Here is a 23,783-nt window from a genome sequence, read left to right as displayed (position 1 = left end):
GAACATGTTTTGTTTTCTTTTCTTTTTTTTTCTTTTCTTTTTTTCAGAGCTGGGGACCGAACCCAGGGCCTTGTGCTTGCTAGGCAAGCGCTCTACCACTGAGCTAAATCCCCAACCCCATGTTTTGTTTTCTTTACAGATGACCAGGGTTCGAGGGCCAGCACTCATAGGGTGATTCATGGGCATCTCCAGTCTAGGGGAATCTAAAGCCCTCTTTGTAGCTATGGGCACTAGGCATGCATGTGGTGCACATACATACATAACATGCAAAACATTCATACATATAAAGTAAATAAATCTTTTTTTAAAAAGTACAAAGAGAAAAAGAGGTGGCTGGTACCCAAGAACAGCCAAGGTATATATGGAGCTGTGTACACGAGTCAGACTGCTTTCTCACCCAACCCTGGAGCACTGCCCAAGGACGGCATTGCCTTCCCATACCTCTCTCCTTGAAGTGCACACACATGAACATGCACACACATGAATATGCACACACATGAACATGCACACATATGACCTCCTATACCTCTCTCCTTGAAGTATACACACATGAACGTGCACACTCGTGAACGTGCATACACATGACCTCCCCTACCTCTTTCCTCAAAGTATACACACATGAACGTGCACACTCGTGAACATGCACACACATGACCTCCTATACCTCTCTCCTCAAAGTGTTCACATGTGAACATGCACATACATGAATGTGCACACACGACCTCCCATACCTCTCTCCTCGAAGTATACACACATGAATGTGCATACACATGACCTCCCATACCTCTCTCCTCGAAGTGTACACACATGAATGTGCACACTCGTGAACGTGCACACTCATGAACATGCACACACATGACCTCCTATACCTCTCTCCTCAAAGTGTTCACATGTGAACATGCTCATACATGAATGTGCACACACATGACCTCCCATACCTCTCTCCTCGAAGTATACACACATGAACATGTACACACATGAATGTGCACACACATGACATCCCACACCTCTCTCCTTGAAGTGTACATACATGAACATGCACACACGTGAACGTGCACACATGTGAACATGGGGATAATTATCCAGTTCTTTATTCTCTGCTTTCAGCCTCCTGAGTACCAGGATTATAGGAATATACCACCACCCCCGGCTCCCTTCTTCCCAGCTCAGCAGAGATAAAGTAACAAAATGGGTTCTTTGACTATTAAAGGAGTTGCTGGGAGCCACCACTGGTATGTTTTATGGCTAAACTACCAAATATAACCCAGGCTGCCCCTTGACCCCAGCCACAGACTAAAGTGCCCCGATGGACCAAGTGTCTTTGCAGTGATATATATGGTGTAGACAGGCTCTTGTCATAGGCTGTACTCACCTCCAAAACCTGGGAATGAGGCAAAGGCCGGTGCCACCTGGGGAGCAGCAAAGGGGTCTCCTCCAATATCGGCCAGCAGGTCAGTGCTGGCTTTCTTGGTGGATGAATGGGAAGGAGGCTGGGAGCTCCTGGCCTGTGCCGTGCGAGCCTGAGACTGGCTGACAGACTTGGGAAAGAATTGTGTGTGACACTTAGAATCCCACACATGACCTGGGTCCCTCCAGAGCGACCCAGGCTGCCCCCAAACAGCTAAGCCGAGAGAAGGCAGGGTAAGTTGGTGTCTTTAGCTAAGAGGGTTCCCACATAAGAGTTGCTCAAGTTTCTCACATCGGCCACAGGAAGCAGGTATTTTAGAGCATGCAGAGGTAACCCACAGTGCCCAGGAGTGCTCACCCCTGCATATTCCCCTGTCCCCACTCCCCATGCCCCCAAGACAGGGTTTGTGTAGCCCTGGATGCCCTCGAACTCCCAGAAATTCACCTGCCTCTGCCTCCTGAATGCTGGGATTAAAGGTGTGCACCACCCACTGCCCAGCTCACCTCTTATCCTTGCCCGATACAGGAAGCACTATTCTAGATTCTTTGCAGGGAGGGTCAGGATTGAGGTCATGATTCTCATCTCCCTAAGCACCACTTTCTGCCAGGGTCTAGGCACACTAGACGTAAGCTAAAGGTAGCAGCATGGCTGAGAACCAACTTTCAGCTCCTGGGTTGACAGTGCACTAAATCCAGGCGATCTGACTCAGGAAAGCAGCGTCCCCTCTCACGCAACTAAACCAAATCTCAGTGGGAATGTGAGGGCCAGGCCTGAGGGTTACCTGGCTTGAAGTGGAAGCAGCATCTGAAAGAGATGGCACAGGATCTCCCAGAAGTGTCCGAATGGGTTTCCCTTCTGGGACAGCGCCCTGGACAGGGGTAGCAGAGACACTGCCTTTGCTGTAAGAGGCTCCCTTGACTTGCTCTGGGGGGACGTACCTGTGAAAAAGAACAGCTATGCTGTTAAAAAGAGAGAGAGAACCCTGGACCATGTTCAGCTGAGGTGGTTGGGAAAACACAAGATACAGGGGAAAAGTCGTTATTGTTTCGTTACTAATTCCCATCTATGAATAAAAAGAACTTAGTGGTGCATGCTTTTAATCCCAGTACCTGGAAGGCAGAGGCAGGTGGATCTCCTAGTTCTAGGCCAGTCTGGTCTACAGAGTGAGTTCCAGGACAGCCAGGGGTACACAGAAAAACCCTGTCTCAAACCCTTCCCCCAACACCTTCCCCTAAAAAGAATGCAGAGACCTAACAATGTTCTCTTGAATGTGTCCCTCTCTTCTGTGAGCAGGGCTTTGTGCATGGTAGTTAAGTGCTCCGCCCCTGAGCCACGCCCCCAGCCCCTCACTGGGGGATTCTAGGCAGGGGTTCTACCACTGAGCCACGCCCCCAGCCCCTCACTGGGGGATTCTAGGCAGGGCCTCTACCACTGAGCCACATCCTTAGCCCCCTTTTGGCATGAGCTATCACATACAGTTGCCCCTTGGGTATCTTTTTTTTCTTTCTTTTTTCTGAGACAGGATTTCTCTGTGTAGCCCTGGCCTTGAACTCACCACCACCTCTTTGTACTCCTTGGGTATTTTAATGTATCTTTCTTTTCTTTACATTAAAATGTTTATTATTATTATTATTATTATTATTATTATTATTATTATTACTATTATTATAGTGTCACATGGACAAGTATAGGTGCACATGCATTTGTGCCACTGAAGATCAGAAGACAACTTGTATGTTGTATGTATGTTTGCTCATTACACCACGTGGCTTCTCAGGTCTGAACTCAGGTCAAATCAGGTGCCTTTCCCTGCTAAGCCATCGTCCCGTCACTGTTTCTGGCCTTTTGAGACATGGTATCGCTATGCACCCATAGATGACTTGAACTAATCCTCCTGCCTCCACTTCCGGAACGATGCAATTCCAGGCATATACCACCATGCCCAGCTTTGACAAATTTTTGTTCAGAAATGCCAGGATCCCCCCTCCATGTTGTAACTGTTTTCTACTTTTTAAAAGATTTTATGTTTTATGTTTTGCTCATTTTGGTTTTTTTTTTGAGACAGGGTTTCTCTGTGTAGCCTTAACTGTACTGAAACTCACTTGTAGACCAGGCTGACCTTGAACTCACAGGGGTTAAAGGCATGTGCCACCACACCCAGTTTCTTTAAAGAATTTTATAATCAGCATATGGTATTTGTTCAAAATAACGGATGTCTTTTCTTCTTTGGTCATCTGCAGGCATCGTGGAGTAATCATAGATAAGATAATACAGATAAAACAGTGATCGTATTTCCAACTTCATTGTCGAGAAGGCCCTTCCTCTTTCTGAGTCTCCCTTGTCTCTATCTCTCTGTGTCTCTTTGTATTAGGGATTGAACCCAGGGCTTCCCACAGGTTACATGGAAGCCCTTTCTGTACTTTTTATTTTGAGACAGGGTCTCACTGACTCTCAGTCTCTGGAGCAGCTGGATCGCCAGGCTGCACCACCAGGCTTCCTCAGATTTCTCTTTCTTAGCCCCATAGAGAGCGTGTCTTTATCTTATCCAACACAGAGCCTAGTCTGCCGTGACCTCCAGCTCCTGCTGGATTAAACTCCTTTCCCATTTCCCGCACACAACCTTTATTCTGCAAGCACCTTATTGCCAGGACACCCCAACGAGGTGGTCTGGGAGACGGCTCAGTGGGTAAGGTGCTTGTTGTAGAACCACGGGGCCTTGAGCTCAGATCCCCAGCACTGGTATAAAGTTAGGTGTGCTGGCGGCAGATCTGTCTATAATCCAGCTCTAGGAGCAGAGTCCCAGGGGCTCGCTAAACTGGTGAGCGTCGGATTCAGTGAATGACCCTGCCTCAAAAACTGGGGGGGTTGGGACTTAGCTAAACTTGCCCAAGGCTCAGGTTCAGTCCCAACTCGAAAAAAAAAAAGAAAAAAAAAAAAAAAGAATATAAATGGGGTTGGGATTTAGCTCAGCCCGGTGGGCGCTTGCCTAGGGCGCCAAGGCCTGGGTTCAGTCCCCTCCAAAAAAAAAAAAAAAAAAAAAAAAAACTGGAGGGCTAGTGATTTGGCTCGGCGGGTTAGGATGTTTGCTGTCAAGCCTGACAATGTGTGTTTAATCCCTGAGACCCACACGGAAGCACCTGCTCCATAAATCTGACCTCTGACCTCTACACATGGGCTCTGGCACACACATGCACACACACAGACAAGGTCTGCTGAGCTGCAGAAACCTGCCTCTTGGCTCCATCGTTCCACAAGAGAGGACATCAAGACTGCAGGGTCAGGGCTGGGGGGATGTGGCTCTGTGGTTCCAAGCACGAAGTCCTGGGTTTGATTCCCAACACCACAGAAGCCAGGAGAGGTGGTGTAGTCATGTAATCCCCACTCAGAAGTCAGCAGCAATGGAATGCAAAGTCCAAGGCTGTCCTTGGATACCTGGGCTACATGCCTTAAACAAACAGAACTGCAGGGCTAATGACTCATGACAACTTCTTCTTTCATGTTCACTTCTTATTTTATTATTTTGGAATAGGGTGTCATGTAGCCCATGTTTGACTAAAACTTAGTCAGTAGCCAAGGATAACTTCAAATTTCTTTTTCTTCTGTTTTTTTTGATTTATTTTTGTTTGTTTTTTTTTTGTTTTGTTTTGTTTTGTTTTTTTTTGAGATAGGGTTTCTCTATGTTTTCCTGGCTATCCTGGAACAAGTTTTGTAGATCAGGCTAGCCTCGAACTCACAAAGCTTCACCTGCCCCTACCTACAGAGTGCTGGGACTAAAGGTGTGCACCCCTACCATCCAGCTATAACCTTGAATTGGACTCTCCTGCCATATTCTCCCAGAGTGTGGGGACTGCAGGCATGAACCAGTATGCTGTTTTGATTTGTTACTTTGAAGTCAGGATTTAGCTCCAATTAACCCTGGGAGTCCGGGTGAGGAAAAGACCCGTTCCAAACCTGGTCACAGAGAGCCAGCAGTAACACTTTGGAAATGGGATTTGTCGGCAGGCTGCCTTGGACACGTCTCTTTCCTCCTTACCATCTTTTCTTCTCATATTTTTCTTGCAGAAACTCCTTCACCTTCTGAGGATCCCTGGAGTCTGGTACCAACGATGTCCGAGCATCAAAAAGACCAAGCCAGATCTTCCGGCAGACCTGAGGGGACGGAAGCGGTACAATGTCCGCAGTGTAAACGGCAGTTAGTGAACCCCTGATCGATGACGTCAGGCCGACAGCTTCAAAGATAAAATATCTACTGAGCCGGGATACACTGTGTGTGGTGGGGGATCCACATGCACCTACGCAACAGACATAATCCCTGCCCCACAGTTCATAATCGAATAGGCCAGGCCTTACGTGAACGTACAATATAGGTAAGGTGCACGCTAAAAATCCCAAGAAAAAAATTCATCCTGAAGGGGAATGCCAGGATGGTGGGGTGGGAGGGGGGCTGGGTGGGAGGGAGGGGTGGGAGGGGGGTGGGAGGAGGGGAGCATCCTCACAGAAGCACGGAAGCATAGAATGGGAGAGGGGCGAACCGGGAAAGGGTTTTGAAATGTGAATACATAAAATATTCAATAAAAAAATCAAAATAAAAATGCAGAGTCTAAAAAAAAAGTTCACCCCGAAAGAAACTTTGGGGGCAAGGAAAAAAAGCACATGGCCTGAGTTGGAGTCCTAGGACCCAGATAGTGAAGGCACAGAACCAACGTGTTAAAGTTTCCTCCGTTACCACAGACAGACACACAAAAAATGGAGAAATGTAAAGAAAAAATATTTTCAGACGACACTGTTGGGTTTTCCAACCACCTTGAGGCAAAGCCTTGCTACCAGGTGGCGTAACCACTGCCGCATGCCACCCCCTCCTTCCGTGGCTCCTCACCTCGTTTCCACGAGATTGGAGGAACAGGACTTCAGGCTCAGTGAAAGTTGTCATGGAGATGGACTTGACCCGATGAGGGGGGTTCAGGCCTCTCCTGTAGGGCAGAAATAGAGAGATGAGCTGTGGCAGGTGTGTGTATGGAAAGAGTGAGGAGGGAGAAATGAAATAACAGCATATGGTCTGGGTCCCCATCCAGGGCTCAGGTCCCCATCCAGAATCCCCCAGGGGGCTGGGGGTGTGGCTCAGTGGTGAGCCCTGCCTAGAATCCCCCCCAGTGGGGGCTGGGGGGCGTGGCTCAGGGGTAGCCCCCTGCCTAGAATCCCCCAGTGAGGGGCTGGGTGGCTCAGTGGCCTGCCCAGAAATCCCCCAGTGAGGGCTGGGGGTGTGGCTCAAGATAGAGCCCCCACCTGAATCCCCCCTGGGGTGTGGCTCAGGGGTAGAGCCCCTGGGGTGAGGGGCTGGGGCGTGGCTCAGTGGTGAGCCCCTGCCTGAGACCTGGGGTGTGGCTCATCCCCCTGCCTAGAATCCCCCAGGAGGGGCTGGGGGTGTGGCTCAGTGGTGAGCCCTGCTTAGAATCCCCCAGTGAGGGACTGGGGGCGTGGCTCAGTGGTAGAGCCCCTGCCTAGTGAGCATCTGGGGTGTGGCTCAAGAGCCCTTGCAGAATCCCCAGTGAGGGGCTGGGAGGGCTCAGTGGTAGAGCCCCTGCCTCCAGAATTTATTAGTTAAAAATTAGGTTGTCTTAGTATACACAATCCTTGTTTCTATCCCCAATACTGGAAAACAAACAAACAAACAAACATCAACAAGAAAGTCCTGCCAAGGACCAGCAAGTTTAGTGGGTATTGGAGCTCGCTGATCTAAGGACCCGAGACTCACACAATAGGAGGAGAGAAAAAAATGCCTCAAATTCTTGTTTGACCTCCATGTGCACCGTGTTACCCTGGCATACACTGAATAAATAAATTTAATAAATTTTAAATATCCCGACTAAAAGCTAGTTCCTAATATCAGGAAAAATGTAAACAAGAGTATTCCGAAAACTTCTAATGAGAGACAAGAAGAGAGACAAACAGGCTGTGACCCTGTCAGTGACCTGGAGAAGGAGGCAGAGCCAGCCACACGGACACCCCCTCAAGGCTGGCTCAGATCCTGTCCAGTGCTCAGCCTCTGGCTGAGGGGGTGACTTCCGGGAGCTGAGATACTCGGCCACATCACGTTTCCTGCCGTTATGTTCTAGATCTATGGCGACACATCCTGAGGACCCATGGGGTCCTTCACCAAGCATGAAGTACGGCAGAAAAGGGACCCTTGACTAACACTAATGACAGTAGCAAGAGAGAGGCTGTGTCAGCAGTGTCAGTATGTGGAAGCCAGCTGCCTCCCTCCCTTAACAGAAGGATGGGTTGTGGGAGGGAATAGACAGCCCATCCCCTTTCAGGAAGCCATAGCTGGAAAAGGAAATTTCCCAGGTGCCCCTCTTCCGAGATCTTTTAATAAAGCAGGAAGAAGTTCAGCCATGAGAATGGAGTGGCACAGGTCCACAGCCCTGCTTTCCTGCTTGCTCCGTTAACTCCCTGGAGAGCCAGGTCTGTCCACAGACTGACACCCTCGGGGATTACAATAGGAAAGAAAGATTTCTTACTCTTATTCATCTGGGGTTCAGTGGGAAACTGGGGGCTCACTGGTGGGGGCTAATACTTTCCTTTTTTTTTTTTTTTTTTTGAGCTGGGGACTGCACCTTCTTTGGCTTGCTATGCAAGCTTTTCCCCAACCCCCTTCCTTTTTTTTAAAGATTTATTTATTTATTTTGTGCCTGAGCACTCTGCTGCTGTCTTCAGACACACCAGAAGAGGGCATCGGATCCCATCACAGATGGTTGTGAGCCACCGTGTGGTTGCTGGGATTTGAACTCAGGACCTCTGGGAGAGCAGTCAGTGCTCTTAGCCGCTGAGCCATCTGTCCAGCCCCGCTTTCCCCTTTCTGAAGTTAAATGTATTTATTTACTTATTCGTCGTGTGCACACTTCACGGTGCATGTGTGGAAGTCAGAGGACAACTTGCAGGACTCTTTCTCTCTTTCTTCCCGCTGGGGGGATCGTCAGGCTTGGTGGCAAATGCCTTCACCCGCTGAACCATCGTACCAGCCCCCAGGTCTTCCTTGCTTCATACTTTGAATTTTCGTCTAAAGCATTGCCCTCGTCTTAAAAGAAAAGCAGCCAAGCCAAAACAAACAAATTAGACCAGGAAGTGAGAGACCACAGATGCAAACAAGGAAGCCTCCGATATTGAAGCATCTGAAACACTGGGTAGGGCCTCAAGCCACGGCTTGGTAGAATGCTTACACGAAGCCCCCGGCTCATCTCCAGCACTGTGCAAGCCAGGCGTGATCACAGCCCTGTGGGGGCTGTCCTTGGAAGTTCAACTTTCACAAAATAAATGAATGAAAGTATGGGGCTGGAGAGAAGGCTCAGTGGTTAGAGCACTGGCTGCTCTCGCAGAGGACCTGAGTTGCATTCTCAGCACCCACCTCGTGGTTCGCAACCACCTGCGTTTCCAGGGGATCTGATGCCCTCTTCTGGCCTCAGATAGCACCACTTGCATATGGTACACATACATGCAGGCACGTATGCATGTGTGTATGTATGTGTGTCTATGTATGCACCAGGCATGTAAAATAAGGAAATAGAATCGATACTTAAGTGAGGACTATATATTCATGCGCACAGGTAGCATGCACAGCACGAAGGTATGCATGCCAAGTTTGGGGGAACGGCAGGGACCCTCCCAGCGAAAGTGACGGCAGAGTGTGGAGAAGGGGCAGATGCCAAGCCACAGAGCGCAGAGCGCAGGGTGGCCGCTCCTGGGTGATAAACTGCTCATTAAGGGATTTTAGTAAAGACTGGGACACAGGAGGCTACGGATGAGGTCATTTTTTCTTTCCAGCCATTCTGCTGCTAGAGTTTGGAGTAGGGACTCTCCAGATGCCCTTATAAGATGACACACAGTATCCAAGAGGGTGACGTCTAAGGAAAGATGAGAGGGAAGCAGACGGCAGAACTTGGGTCCCGCAGCAAACAACAGCTTTTAAATAGGATCCGTCCTGGAGTCTGCGGGGATCAGGTTCCCTAGGTGGTCTAACTCTCTGAGTGCTTGCCTACTAATGACTCGATTTGGTTTGGTTTTTAACCTGAGCCAGTCCACTTTCCTTCTTAGTTTTGAGACAGGGTCTTGTATAGCCCAGGTTGGCCTTGAACTTGCTATGTGGTTGAGGATGACCTTGATCTCCCAACCCCACTGTCTCCACTTCCTTAGTGCTGGGATTGTAAGTGCTGGAGACCACGTCTCTGGCTATACAGTGCTAGGGGTTAACCTGGGGCTTCCTGCATAGGACACGAACACTTTACCAACGGAGTTATATCCCAGCCACTCCAGTAGCTGAGGAAATGACTCTTGAGGTTGACCTCTGGTCTCCACACAAATATGTGTACACACACACACACACACACACACACACACACACACACACACACACGGTGGGGACACAAGAAGCCTATATAAGTGTACTTCTCATTGCAATAGATGCCGTCCAGTCGGACACTTGATGGATTAGGGAGAATGATTCAGGATGTTAGCAGTGGGCAAGGAAGAGAACTGGTCATGGGAACAGTGAAATTTATTATGTTTACACTAGGAAAACAGATCCTAAACCTATCATAAGAAGGTCACTGACATTTCCTGAAAAGGACAAGCAGGAACTGTTAGCAGTTGTAAACACAGAGGCGCTTCCTTGTGAGGGGGGGGGGGGGGGGGGAGGGGGGGGACTCAGGCTGGCATCGGACTACACGGAACAGCAGACTCACCGTCGGCCTGAGTGTGGACAGGAGGGGTGTTTTGGGAGGGGAGGATGAAGGAAGGCTGGGAAGTGATTGGAAAACATGGGGCCTGAATGCATCTGAGGGAACAGGATGTTTCTGTAGCACAGGACAGAGAGCACAGCTCTGACCTTGATGTCTGGGGACTGGATTATGAATAACTACAGTCAGTCTGGGGGGGGGGCAGGGAGAACACTCGGCAAAGAGGCTGCAGCCCAGGAAGAGGGCCGACTTGAAGGGCCTATGAGTCAGACGATGTCTCTCTGAATCACACGGAGGTTACTGCTGGCTAGGAACACAGATGTAGAAGCCCTCTCCTGCCAGCAGCTGAAGAGTGGCCTAGGTGTTTTGCCTTTAGTTGGGTCCAGTCCAGGGTCATGTGAGTCCCAGGGTCATGTGATGGGCCAGATGTGACTCACTGGCCTGGAATCAAACAGACCCAACCCTCTGGGCTCACACCCAGTGTCCCCAACAAAACTCGGGTCCTTCCCTATAACACCCCCTAATGGGAAGGAGTTACTGCCCTTGTGTGATGGCAAACCCATACCAGACAGACTCAGAGATTAAATTTACTTGCCCAGCCTGAATAGGGCAATCATTTTAAATGAACTTAAGTTGGTTTACTAATGTGCGTGTGGTGTGTGCATACATACATGCCTGTGGGGAGGTCGGAGAAAGACACTAGAGTTCTGCTCTATCGTTCGCTGCCTTATTCCCAAGGCTGAAGCTGGAGCGAGGCTGGCAGCCAGCAGATCCCAGCAATCCCCCTGCCTCCCTCTCCCACACTGCTACTGTTACATGTGCGTGCCTAGCTTTTTACATGGGTGCTGGGGATCCGAACTCAGAGCTGTTTGTTACCCACTGAGCATCTCTGAAGTCCCAGGAGGAAACCACAGAAGGCAAATGGATTACTGTGGCTTAAGTCTTAAGCAAGTGTTTAATTTACGTTCATTCCTCTCCCTTCCTACTTCTTTTTTTTTTCTTTTTTTCTTTTTTCTTTTTTCCGGAGCTGAGGACCGAACCCAGGGCCTTGCGTTTGCTAGGGAAGCGCTCTACCACTGAGCTAAGTCCCCAACCCCACTTCCTACTTCTTGCTGAAACATGTAGCCTAGGCTAGACCTTGAGCTTGCCCTATAGCAGAGGATGGTGCTGGAGTCTTCTGCCTCCACCTCCCCGATGCTGGTGCACCCTTGGTGGCCCATGCCCAATTTATGAGATCCTCGTGACCAGCCTCTGGGCTTCCTGCCTGCTAGCAAGCACCCTACCAACTTCATCCCTAACTTACTTACTTACTTCTTCCTTCCTTCCTTCCTTCCTTCCTCTTTCTCTTTCTTCTCTTTTTCTTCCTTCCTTCCTTTTCTTTCCTTCCTTTCTTTTTAAAACTACAATCCTATTATCGTCCAAAATACTCTCAGGTCCTCTGCAAAGGCAACTTCTTGCATGTACAGCCAGCCAGTGTTCCCAGGCCTCTCCTCCCTTTTGATTTTATTAAACACGTAACTATCTCCACTTTGCCACACCTCGCCGCCGTCAAGCTGGCCTATATTTTGGCTTCTATCTTGATCCATGGAAGCATCAAACCCGCTGAGAGGCTGAGATAAGAAGGCTCTGTCAGGTCAACAGTGGAAAAAAACCAGTTCCACCCAGCAGCTAACTCCCGCCATCGGTGCCAAACTAAAACATGGGAAGTCCTTTCCTCTGAACGCTTGTGTTCGGATCCATACAACCTGGATTTGGGTTTCTTCCCTGCTAGAAGCCCCACTCTGCTCCTTGGGGTCAAGGGATAGATAGCTCAACCCACTTAGCTCTTTCCTAACAAATAAAAACCCCATCCCATTGATCTAGATAGCATGTGCCACGGCACCCATGAGACAACAGGCAGGAGTCACTTCTCTCTTTCTGAGTGTCCTGGGGATTGAACTCAGGTCGTCAGGCTTGGGGGCAGACACCTTTACCCACTGAGCTAGCTTCTTTGACTCACACAGGAAGTCCCAAGTCAGGTTCCTGAGTCACCCCGCCCCACAGTCAATTTCACTAATTTAAAAAACTCTGACATAAATTCCGCTTCAATCCGCTTCACTCCTTGCTCAACTGTGAAGACGAACAACACTCCCATTGTGCAGAGCCAGGCACGCACCTGGCAACCCCGCTAGCTCCTCTTCCTGACGCTCTCAAGCCCTTAGCATTTCCCCTCCTTGTTTCTGCTTGTCACCTGTTTCTTTTTCCCACCTCCTCAGTGCCAGGATCGCAGGGGTGTGCCACCGTCCCCAGCTTCTTCTGTTTTCTTTGTTCTGTTTTTTAAAAGATTACATTTATTTATTAGATGGCAAGCACCTTTGCACACTGGCCCACCCCATAGCCTCCCTTATTATCTGTCGTCTCTGGGGGTAGGGGAGGGGGCACACGCCCACAGAGTGCTTGTGGAGGTCAAAGGACAACTTTGGGGGGGTCTCCTTCCTCCTTAGAGAGAATAGGGGTTAAAGTCAGGACCTCAGGCTTGGTGGTAGGACCTCATGAGCCATCTTACTAGTCTTTCGTTTGCTTTTTGAGATCGGCTCTAGGTAGCCCAGGCTAGCCTTGAGGTTACAAGTCATCTAGTCTCTGTGTTAGGATTTCAGACCACCATGCCTGACTTCTTTTCACTTTCTTCTTCATCCTTTATTTATTTCATTTTTTATTTTATATACATGAGTACACTGTAGCTATCTTCAGATACACCAGAAGAGGGCATCGGATCCCATTACAGATGGTTGTGAGCCACCATGTGGTTGCTGGGAATTGAACTCAGGACCTCTGGAAGAGCAGTCAGTGCCCTTAACCACTGAGCCATCTCTCCAGCCTCCTTAGAGGCTTTTCCATTTGTTCCTGGGCATCTAATATAAAACGAATAAACACACCAGGGGCTTTTGGGATGGCAAAGTGATTGATTACCTCAGTAAGCATGAAGACCTGAGTTTGATGTCCTGAACAAAAGCCAGGCCACCAAGCACAATGGCACACATGTCTTTAATTCTAGCACTCAGGAGGCAGAGGCAGGCAGATGGATCTCTGAGTTGGAGGCCAGCCTGGTCTACAGAGCTAGCTCCAGGACAGCCAGGGCTACGCAGTGTCTCAAAAGCAGAGCAGAGCAGAGCAGAGCAGAGCAGAGCAGAGCAGAGCAGCACAGCACAGCACCCAGCAGGTAGAGAATGCCTGAGGAACAAGATGAGCGCATGGCAGCCAGTACCCCATGCACAGCCGCACATAAAGGCTGAATCAATAAATAAAGGAGACTGTGCCATCTACCTCTGCCCAGTAAAGGTGCCCATGAGAGACCAGGGAGGAGGGAACAAAGGGAAGTAAACAGGGCAAGGTACATGTGTACTTTCTAATTCAAACAGGTGGAAAAGTACTGGACTGTGGGACAGACAGCCAGTTCTACCTTCCTTCCTCTGAGACGATGGGGGAGCTTCACCAAGGACCCCTTCTAACCAGTCAGGCGGGGAAACTGAGGCACGTGTAACTCAGGGGCTGCTTTCAAAGGAAGAGCTCCCAGTATGCCTCTCTGTAGACACCCGCCTGGAGAGCTTCCCAAGTTAAGTCGGACTGCCATGGTCAGAGGAAAGCTAGCAGGAGTAAAAGGCGCTCACTGCTGCGCTCTGAAGCATTAAACAGAGACCCGACAGCCAGGGCACAGAGGCATGGCCTCCTTCAGTGAACAAAAAGGAAATGTAGCATTTCTCCTTCTACATGGTGGCTTATCCCACAGGGGCTTTGAAGAAAGCCTGAATAAGGAAGCACACTTAAGGAGTCAGGGAAAGGGCTACGTCTGTACAGTGTCCGCTGAGCAAGTCCAAGACCTGAGTTTGTACCCAGAATCCACGGGAAGAAAGCTGGATACGGTGGCCTGTCACAGTAATTTCCACACCAGGCATGGAGACGGAGACCGAGGACTCCCATTTCCACCTTCAACAGGGAGCCTAGCTTCATCAGTAGGTTCCCGGCCGGCTGAGAGACCCTACCCCCCAAAACCAAGGTGGGTGGCCCCTGACACACAGGGTTATCCCCTGACCCCCACATGTTTGTGTGGCACATATATTTAGAGGCTGCCCTTGACCTCTATCCCCCTGCCCGAGCCTCAGGAGTTCTGGCTTGCGTGCACGTGCCACCATACCAGCTGGAGAGGTGCTTTTTTAGTAACAAGTTTTACCGCACTTTAAGCATCAGAAGGCAGGCATCTCATCCTACAGGAGAGTTAGAATTGTAACCACACAATACATAGGGAGTTGGAGGCCAGCCTGGGCTACAGGAAACCATTGTCAGACCAGTAGACCCAGCATTTGTGAGGGAGAAAGCCAGCCTTGGTTATATAGGGGGAGGCTGAGGCTAGCCTGGGCTACATAAGACCCTGTCTCAAAAACAATACAAGGGCTGGTGAGATGGCTTGGCAGGTCAAGGGAAAGGTGCTTGCTGCCGAGCCTGATGACCTGAATTGGATCCTGTGGATCCAATGCCTACAAGCTGTCCTCTGACCTCTGCACACACCTGCGCTCACACAAGTAAATAAATACCGGCAACTAAAAAACATTAAAAGTTATGTGTGTACGTTGGGGGACATTCAAAGCACCTGAATCCTGGTTAAAGCAATTAGGTATTAAGGCTATAGCTCACTGGTAGAGAACGCTTGCCTCATCTGTATGAGGCTCATGGTTCAAACCGCCAGAGAAAGAAAGAAAGAAAGAAAGAAAGAAAGAAAGAAAGAAAGAAAGAAAGGAAAGAAAGAAAGAAAGAAAAGAGAGAAAGAAAGAAAGAAAGAAAAGAGAGAAAGAAAGAAAGAAAAGAAAGAAGTTAGGTATCTGAGGAAAACAAAGTGATCAAAACCAGATCAAATTTCTCAACTACATTTGTGGCAGCCCACACCCAAATACATGCAAACTCAGAAATGGTATGAACTAGCAGCCAAGCTCAGGCCCTCACACGGACATGCCAAGTTACTGCTACAGCTGAGCAAAGACCTCATTAAATAAGAAAGTGCGATCCCAGCACTCAGGAGGCAGAGGAGGGTGGATCTCTGTAAGTTCAAGGCCAGCCTGGTCTACAGAACACGTTCCAGGGCTACACAGAGAAACCCTGTCTTAGAGAGAGAGGAGGGAGGAAGGGCGGGAGAAAGGGAGGGAGGGGAACATATAAGCTCATACATGTAGGGGAAGGTTTAGGATGCCTGTGTGCTAGTGTGAAATATAGAATTCTGGCCAATGAGATGGCTCCGAGGGTAAAGAGAGATACCTGTAGTAAGTATGAACTCGGGGACCACATATATATATACACATATATACCACACATATATACACACTTAAACACATACATATATACACACATACACACATATACACACACACATACATACATACATATATACACACTTAAACACATACATATATACACAAATACACACATATACACAATACACATACACACACGCATACAGATACATATACACACATACGCACATGCATGCACACACTATGTATAAAAATAAATAAATACAATTTGATATGCTTTCCCCTGGAACAGCCTGTTGGTTCTACCGCATCAGCCAGCCAGGCCAGCCGGGAACCCTGGCGGTTCTGCACGCTGCCCCCAGAAGACTCCCCCTCTCTAAAAGGCAGCCACGTTTATAACACAGTTAACAGAAAAATGGCCTGTAAGATAAAGTGCATCCTGCCGTTTCCTCTCTCCGACTGGGGGGCTAAAGGTGGTGTTCGAGAACTTCCCTTCCTTCTGCTCCTCAGAGGGTTGGGGGCGTGGCTTAGCTGGTAGAGTTGCCTCCTGGCACGCAAGAAGCCTTAAGTTCAATCCCTGTGAACTGGGAATGGTAATGTAGTGTGTGTCTGCAATCCCAGCACCTGAGAGGTAGAGGCAGGGGGATTAGAAACTCAAGGCCACCTTTGTCTGCATGGCTAGTCTGAGGCCAGCCCGGGCTACATGAGAGTCTGTCTCAAAGGGAAAAGAAAGGCTGATGGTTGAGCAGCGGAGAGCACTGGCTGCTCTTCCACAGGACACAGGTTTGATCCCCAGCACCTCCATGGAGGCTCACAACCCCTGTGTCTCCAGTTCCACTGGACCCCAGGTCCTTCTCCGGTCTCCGGGGGCCCTGAACGTGCACAGGACCCAAATAGACATGGAGGAAAAACATCTATACACATAATAAAATAAAAATTAATATACGCGCTTCTTAGCTGGATGGAGGTGGTGCGCGCCTTTAATCCCGGCACTTGGGAAGCTGAGGCAGGTGCGTCTCTGAGTTTGAGGCCAGCCTGGTCTACAGAGTGAGTTCCAGGACGGCCAGGAAAAAAGGCAAAATAAATAAATAAATAAATAAATAAAAGGTTTTCATTTTAACAAAGACTACATTTTTTTACATTTAATTTGTGCTGTGTGCAGTTAACATGGACACACACACCCGTGATGGCATTTATAGAGGCCAGAGGTGGGCGCTGGGTGTGCTGATCTATCAATCTCCATCTTGCTCCCCTGAGACAAGGTCTCTCACTGGAGCCAGCAGCCTCCGCCTGCCCCCTGCACTGCTCCTGTCCTGTCCCCTCCCCTCTTCCCCCGAAGCGCTGGGCACTGGGGATACTGACACACGTGGAACCATCCCTAGCCCTGCCTGGCCTGCTACTCCCTACGCAGACCAGGCTGGCCTGGAATTTGTAGAGATCCACCTGCCTCAGCCTCCTCAGTGCTGGGACTGAAGGCGTTCACCACCGTGCCCAATAGACCGTGGGGATTTGAACTCGGGTCGTCCTGCTTCGTGGGTGCACTTGACATAGCTGGAGTCTTCGGGGAAGAGAGACCGTCAATTGAGGGGCTGTGTCCCCAGACTGGCCTGTGGTAATCTTCTGTGGGAGCATCTCTTGATTAATGATTGACGTGGGAAGGCCCGGCCCACCCTGCGTGCTGCATCCCAGGGCAAGTGGTCCAGGAGTGCACGAGGAAGGTAGCTGAGTAACCCACGGAGAGCAAGCCAGTGAACGGCACTCCTCCATGGCCTCTGCTTCCAATCCTGCCTCGACTTCCCTTCATGAGGCGCTGTGATTGGGACATGTAAGTCAAACACAGCCTTTCCTCCCCAGGTTACTTTTGGTCGTGGTGCTTTAACCATAGCAACAGAAAACAGACTACGACAAGGCAAGTGGGTTGAGCGGCTGAGCAGTCTCTCCAGCTCCCTTCTTTACGTCATACCTTAATTATATGCTCACACAGCCGTGAACAACACACCGGGCTCTGCGGCACTGATGAGGCTCATTACACAAACACACTACTACTCATCCACCTCCAAGGCTGCACTGAGGCAAGCTACTGAGCTGTTACCGCTGTCTCCCCGTTGCCGAAGGGAGTGGCTGGGGCCTCAGTTATTCAGGTGAAATCTGTCAACTACCAAAGAAATAAATACGCAGGCTGTTGGCTTATTACTGTTTCTCCCTAACCGTCACCACACAATCCTGATGTACGGGTGATCAACTTTATGGACTTCGAGAAAATTCAACCTAATCATTCATTTATTACTCTGTGAGTGTCTACTCAAGCCACAGCAGGAGTACGGGGGGTCAGAGGACGACCTTTTGGAATCAGTCTTTTCCTTCCACCAAGTGGGTCCCGGGGATTGAACTCAGGTCGTCGGCCTTGGCAGCAATCGCCTTTACCCACTGAGCCATCTAGACATCCTGCTGCAGGTTGAGTCTCCTACTTAACCCCACGGGAACAGACGATCCTCAGCTTGAGTGTGTGCACGTGGGCCGCATGTATGCCTGGTGTGTCCTCAGAAGCCAGAAGAGGGCATCAGATCTCCTAGAACTGTGGTTGCAGGTTGTCCTGAGCTACAGTGTGGCTGCTGAGAACTGAACCCTGGTTGGTCCTCTGCAGAAACTATCAAATACTGAGTTATCCTCCAGCCTTTAGTCATTTGTTTATGTGGGTGCGTGTGCAGAACATGTGTGCCACACTGCCCCCATGAGGATCAGAGGACTCGAAGGAGTCTCTCCTTCTACCACATGGGTCTAGGGAATCCAGCAAGCACCCCTAACCAGAGTCATCTCCCCAGCCCAGGTTTGTGCCTTTCCATTAGCGAGACCAAACAGCTGTGACGGTGACCTCCAGGGAGAGCTCTAGGAGTCTACAAATTGCGCACCGATACGGAAGCAGTTAACTTTTCCAAGCAGGAGAAACCAGGTTTTTAATATGGCCTAGATCCCTCGTCCTCCCTTCTGTTCCGGCTTTCTGTTCCATTATAGAAGACAAAGGTTATCGGGGGATACTTGAAACCAAACCTAGAAAATGGTCACACTGTCAGCACTTCCTGCTAATGCCGAGCTTTATCTCATCAAAGCCTTAAAAACAGTTTTCTTAAAGCTCGGCAGTGTAGAGCACTCCTTCCATTCCAGCACTGGAGAGGCAGAGGCTCAGATCACTAAGTCTGAGGCCATCCTGGTCTGCACGGCCAGTTCTAGGACAGCCCAGACTGCATACTGAGACCTTGACCCCCATTGAGTTTTTAAAATTACATTTATTTATTGTCTCTGTGTATACACCGGTGCTGCAGCCTGTGTGCAGAGGTCAGAGAACAACTTGGGGGATCAACACTTCTTTCCACCGGGTGGGAACTGAACTTAGGTCATCAGGCTTGGCAGTGAGTGCTTTTACCAACTGAGCCATATCCCTCACCCTATCTGTCTTAAAAACAACGCCTCCTATATCACAGCTGACCCCAGACTCACGAAGTAGCTGAAGGTGACCTTAAAAAAGGTTGTATTTTGTTTGGTTGGTTTTTATTATTACCCACTGGGATCTGGCTTTATTGTTACTGTTTTGTTTGAATTTATTTATTTTTAGATTACATGCACCAGTGTTTCATCCGTGTGTAAGTCTGTACCCCATGCATGCCTAGTGTTTTTGCACACCAGAAGATGTTGATTCCCTTTGAACAGGAGTTACAGACCACTGTGAGCTGCCTTGTGAGTGCTGGGAACGGAACCTGGCTTTTCAGCAAAAGCAAGAAGTACTTTTAAGTGCTGAGCCATCTCTCTGGCCCTGGCCCTCCCTCAGTTTATTATCTTTCACGCCATCAGCACTAGCGTTAGAACACACGCCCAGCTTTCCTGACAGTTTCCCCACTAGGACCAAGTCTGAGAGATCATTAAGGCTCCTCTTCACTTCTATCCAGATGCTGTAATTTCATTTTCCAGACTGGGGGGTGGGGGCATGGCTCAGTAGTAGAGTACTTGCCCATCATGGGCAAGGCCCTGAGTTCAAGCCTAAGTAACAGAGAAACAATACAGATTTCCCTTTTCATAATATTTCAAGATGCATGCTTTCCTTTTTATTATGTGCTACACTATATGGGGATATCCATGTGTACATATGTTCACATGTGTGTGAGTGTGCATGTGCATGCAGAGGCATCCATGTGTACACATGTTTACATGTGTGTGTATGCAGAGGCATCCATGTGTACATGTGTTCACATGTGTGTGAGTGTGTGTGCATGCAGAGGCATCCATGTGTATATGTTTACATGTGTGTGTATGCAGAGGCATCCATGTGTACATGTGTTCACATGTGTGTAAATGTGTGTGTATGCAAAGGCATCCATGTGTACATGTGTTCACATGTGTGTGAGTGTATGTGCATGCAGAGGCTGGCTGACACTGGGTGCCTTCCTCGATTGTTCTCCACCTTATTATACATTGAGGTGAGGTCCCCTTCTGAGCTAGAGCCTCTCAGGTGCTAGGCTCACAGGCAAGCCCCCTCGTTCTCCTGCCATTTACCTGGGTTCTGTGAACCTGAGCTCAGGCTTTCACAGCAAAAACTTTATCACTGAGCCATCCCTCAAGCTCATACACTGTCCTCCGTGCGTGCATGGGCATGTATATGGTTTAGCCATAATCCAGGCCAGCCTCAAACTCATCACTGTCCTGCCTTAATCTCCCCGGGTTGAGATCATGTACATGGTGGCCCAATGTCTAGCCAAATGGTTTTTACTTTGACCCAAGTCGCTTTCAATATCATATAGAAGGGAGGCTGGGAACATGGGGCTGGGGGGCTGGGGCTACAGCTCAAAGTGCACTCCAACCCTAGCAATCCTGAAAGCCTGGGTTGGACCCCAGCACCTCACAAAGCAGGGTAGTGGTACACACCTGTAATCCCAGCGCTTAGGAGATGAAAGCAAAAGGAGCCAAAGTTTAAGGCCATCCTTAGCTACATAGTCAAGGCTAGCCTGGACTACATGAGACCCTGTCTCAAACAACAACAGTAGAACCACAGAAATTTTAAGAAGATGATGACAATGTAGTAGAGACATTGTTCCAAACTGTCTCCTAGGACACCAGGATCCTCACTTCTGGTCTCCCCACAGTCATAACTCATACTAAATGACAAACGCTGGAAACAGAACCCTCCATATGGCGCTGGATAAATTACTAAACCTCTTTCTGCTTTTGATCTCCCATCTGTCACATAAGAACAATATTCCTTATTTTATTTTTGTTTTTTCAGGCTGGTATACATATAAGGACAGGAGAGCTTTCCTTATTAATAAAATAAAATAAAATAGCAGCATATAAAATACTAGAAAACAAGGCAAAATGAGTCCCTAAGGAAACCAAAGACCTCCTATCCAATTTTAGTCCAATAATTCCTAGGGAGAAGGAGCTTACTAAATACCAGAAATCTGGGGTGTGACTCGGAAGTGACTAGGGCTGTAAACAGGATCCGAGCCGAAGGTAGCATTGTGGATTTTACAACCAAGCCTCTGCCCCCCCCAAATTTACAGTTTACCAGATAAGACTGGGTACACTCAGGAATGACCCCAAAGCATGGCTGTAATCCCAGCCATTATACAGGTGGAGGCGAGAGGATTCTGAGTTCCAAAGCCAGCCCTAGCTACATTGTGAATTAAAAGTCAGCCTGGACTGTAGGAGACCCCGTCTCAAGACAAATTTAAAAAGTGACCTGGTGAGCTGGCTCAGCAAATATGGGAGCTTACAGGCATGCTTGTTGACTGAGTTGGATCCCCAGGACCCACGTAGTGGAAGGAAATTGCTGATTCCTACAAGTTATCCTCTGATATCCACACAAACCATGCCCCCACAGTACAAAATAAAGAAATCAAATGTAACTTTAACGGGGGCGGAGGACGCAACGGGGAAAAGAAAAGAATATCCCATTCCGATCCTCATCTCTTCGGGAAAGTTAAGCTGTCCGCCAGGATAACTCGTTGGCTCTCTGCCCTTAGTACATTTCGTAAGTCGTCTACCCTCTAGCTAGCATTCCAGAGGCTGAAAGATTAGGATCTGCACATGATCCTTGGCTTCATACCTGCCACTCTAGGCTAACGCGCAGAGCATTTTCCATTCCCTTCTACATCGTCCAGCTGGAGCACACAAGCCAGAGCAGGGTACTTTTGTCTTAGGCTCGACTTTCCTATTTCGTTCCCCTCTCTCTCCACCCCCGCCTCTCCGCTCCCCTTCTTCTTTCTGGTGGAGCGGAGAGGGTCTCAAGTAGCACAGGTTGGCCTTGAACTCCTCATCCACCTGCCCCTCAGTGATGGGATTACAAGCGGGTACCACACTACTCGGTTTTATGCAGTGCTGTGGATGGAAACTCAGGGCGCTGAGCGTGCTAGGCAAACACTCTACCAACCGAGATACAATGCAACCCCAGTTAAAGTTCCCTTTAAAGGTCTATGTCAATTTCTGGCCCTTTAAGTCCCTCCCCCACCCCACCCCAGTTCCTTTCAATTCTCCACACTTTCTCCCTCCCCACCTGCAATTCGCCTTCGCCTCCCTCAGGGAGTTTCTCCAATCCTCTCCTCGTGTCCTTCTGCAGCCCCCACCTTTCCCTCCGCAGCGCGACTCCAGTCTCGCCTTCTGTCCCCCTGCGCTTTTTCCTTCTCCCCCACGACACACCTCTGCAGCAGGCGACCTTCTACGGCCACGTCCATTGCCGGGGCTACCCTTCTGACCTCCGGGATCGCCCCGAGCTCCTGCAGATTCACCTCACCCCAACCAAACCCAGTTTTCCCCCCGGATCCACTCACAGGAGGCCGGAGCAGGTGGTGCAGACGAAGCTGCCCACGGTGATGTCCACATACGTGACCCCGCGCTGGGCGCACTCGAAACAGTGGCGGTTCCCGGCCTGGCTGCAGCCGCCCAGCTCCCGCACTCGGCGGCACCACACCTCCGAAGCCGCTTCAGCCTCCGCTTTGCTCCCTGCGACTCCACCACCCGGGCCCGGGCCCTTCTTAGCCGCCATCACCATCTCTCCTCCAGGTTCCTCTGCAAGTCAGCGGTCGCTCCCCTTTAACCGCTAGCTGCCTTTCCCGCCTCCGCCACCTTCGCACGCCCGGCAACCCTGACACCAGCTCCTGCAGCCCGGACCACGACCGGGAGACACTCTGCCGCCCCCTTCCTCGTCTTGTTCTGCACCCTGATTGGCTAGTCTCCCCCCACCTCCTCGCTCTGATTGGTTCGATTCGGGACGGCCTTCGGTTGCCGGAGTCTTCAGAGCCACGCCCCACTGCCGCCCAGCCTCCTGCCTATTCCATTGGTTCACAAAGACCCCCACCATGCAAGTACACTGCGTGCCATCCTCCTTGTTCCCGCCCCCTCTCGCCACGGACTCCTATGCTGACTCTGATTGGTTGTTAAGGTTGCAAAATTAGCGTGCGAGAGAAAGGAGGTGTTCGGCGCATGCGTAGTGCTCATCCTCCGGATTGATACTAATTCCCGCCAAATTTCAAAGGCTTGTTCCAGGCTGATCCAGGAAACAAGCAAATCAGAAAGAAATTGCCCTAGGAGGGGGTAGAGAAGAAAGGGAAAGCTAGAAAAGGGGAGTGCTTTATAAAAGATATTTTATTTTATCAAAGTTATAGAAGGAGCCCCCACTTTAGAGTCAAGTTAAAAACCTGAGGTGGGATACAGAAGAAATGCCTAAGAAATGAAGAGCGTTTGTCGCTAACCTTCACCCTTCACAACCTGAGCTTGATACACACACACACCAACACACAAATAAATATATGTAAGAAATATTCAAGAAAACATGTTGAAGTGGATCACAGAACTGGTTTGTGGGCTCAGTCAGAATTCGAATCTGAGTCTTTTGATTTTAAAAACTCTGGTCTGTGGCCAGGGATGTATCTCAGCTGGTAGAGTGGGTGGCATGCACTAAGCTCTGGGCTCAATCCCTCAGCACTGCATACAACTCAGAGTGGTGGCACAGGCCGGTAATTCCAGCATTCGGGAAGTGGAGGTAGGAGTATCAGTGGTTCAAGGCCATCCTCAGTCACTGCCTGGAAAAGGAAAGGTGAAAGTGAGCAGGTTTAGGGATGCTGACAACCATAAATTGGGAGTTTGGTTTCAGACGTGTCAATGGGATGCGGGCTGATGAAACAGGTGGGAGGTATAGCCCTGATTCCAAAGAGACAGGTTTCAAGTCGTCAGTCCACAGGAGCCCGTGGAGTAGATGTTACATAAATGTGAAGACTAGAAAGTCCATGGCTGGGAAATGGCTTGCTGTGAATTGCTTGCTGTGCAAACCTGAGGACCTGAGTTTGATCCCCGGGACCAACGTTAAAGCAAGAGAGAGAGAGA

General features: G+C 49.5%; 1 protein-coding gene across 3 annotated transcripts in view; it reads right to left on the bottom strand.

Moving 5' to 3' along the window:
- Positions 1 to 22,668, bottom strand: part of Agfg2 (ArfGAP with FG repeats 2) — a 36,313-nt gene extending 13,645 nt beyond the window's left edge. Inside the window, exons 1-5 of one of the 3 annotated variants that reach the window (XM_032886569.1) lie at positions 22,232 to 22,668; positions 6,285 to 6,378; positions 5,442 to 5,557; positions 2,190 to 2,346; positions 1,373 to 1,538 (exon numbers count right to left, since the gene is read on the bottom strand). In XM_032886569.1, the coding sequence (XP_032742460.1) occupies positions 1,373 to 1,538; positions 2,190 to 2,346; positions 5,442 to 5,557; positions 6,285 to 6,378; positions 22,232 to 22,452 (754 nt within the window). In that variant the 5' untranslated portion in view covers positions 22,453 to 22,668. The remainder of the gene's footprint in view (positions 1 to 1,372; positions 1,539 to 2,189; positions 2,347 to 5,441; positions 5,558 to 6,284; positions 6,379 to 22,231) is intronic. The other 2 variants (XM_032886567.1, XM_032886568.1) reach the window with 2 other exon arrangements.
- Positions 22,669 to 23,783: the final 1,115 nt, after the last annotated feature.

The sequence above is a fragment of the Rattus rattus genome, chromosome 16, assembly GCF_011064425.1.
Source record: "Rattus rattus isolate New Zealand chromosome 16, Rrattus_CSIRO_v1, whole genome shotgun sequence".
Classification (NCBI taxonomy): domain Eukaryota; kingdom Metazoa; phylum Chordata; class Mammalia; order Rodentia; family Muridae; genus Rattus; species Rattus rattus.
The sequence above is the reverse complement of the archived record's forward strand: the minus strand, read 5'-3'. Positions and strand labels throughout refer to the sequence as shown.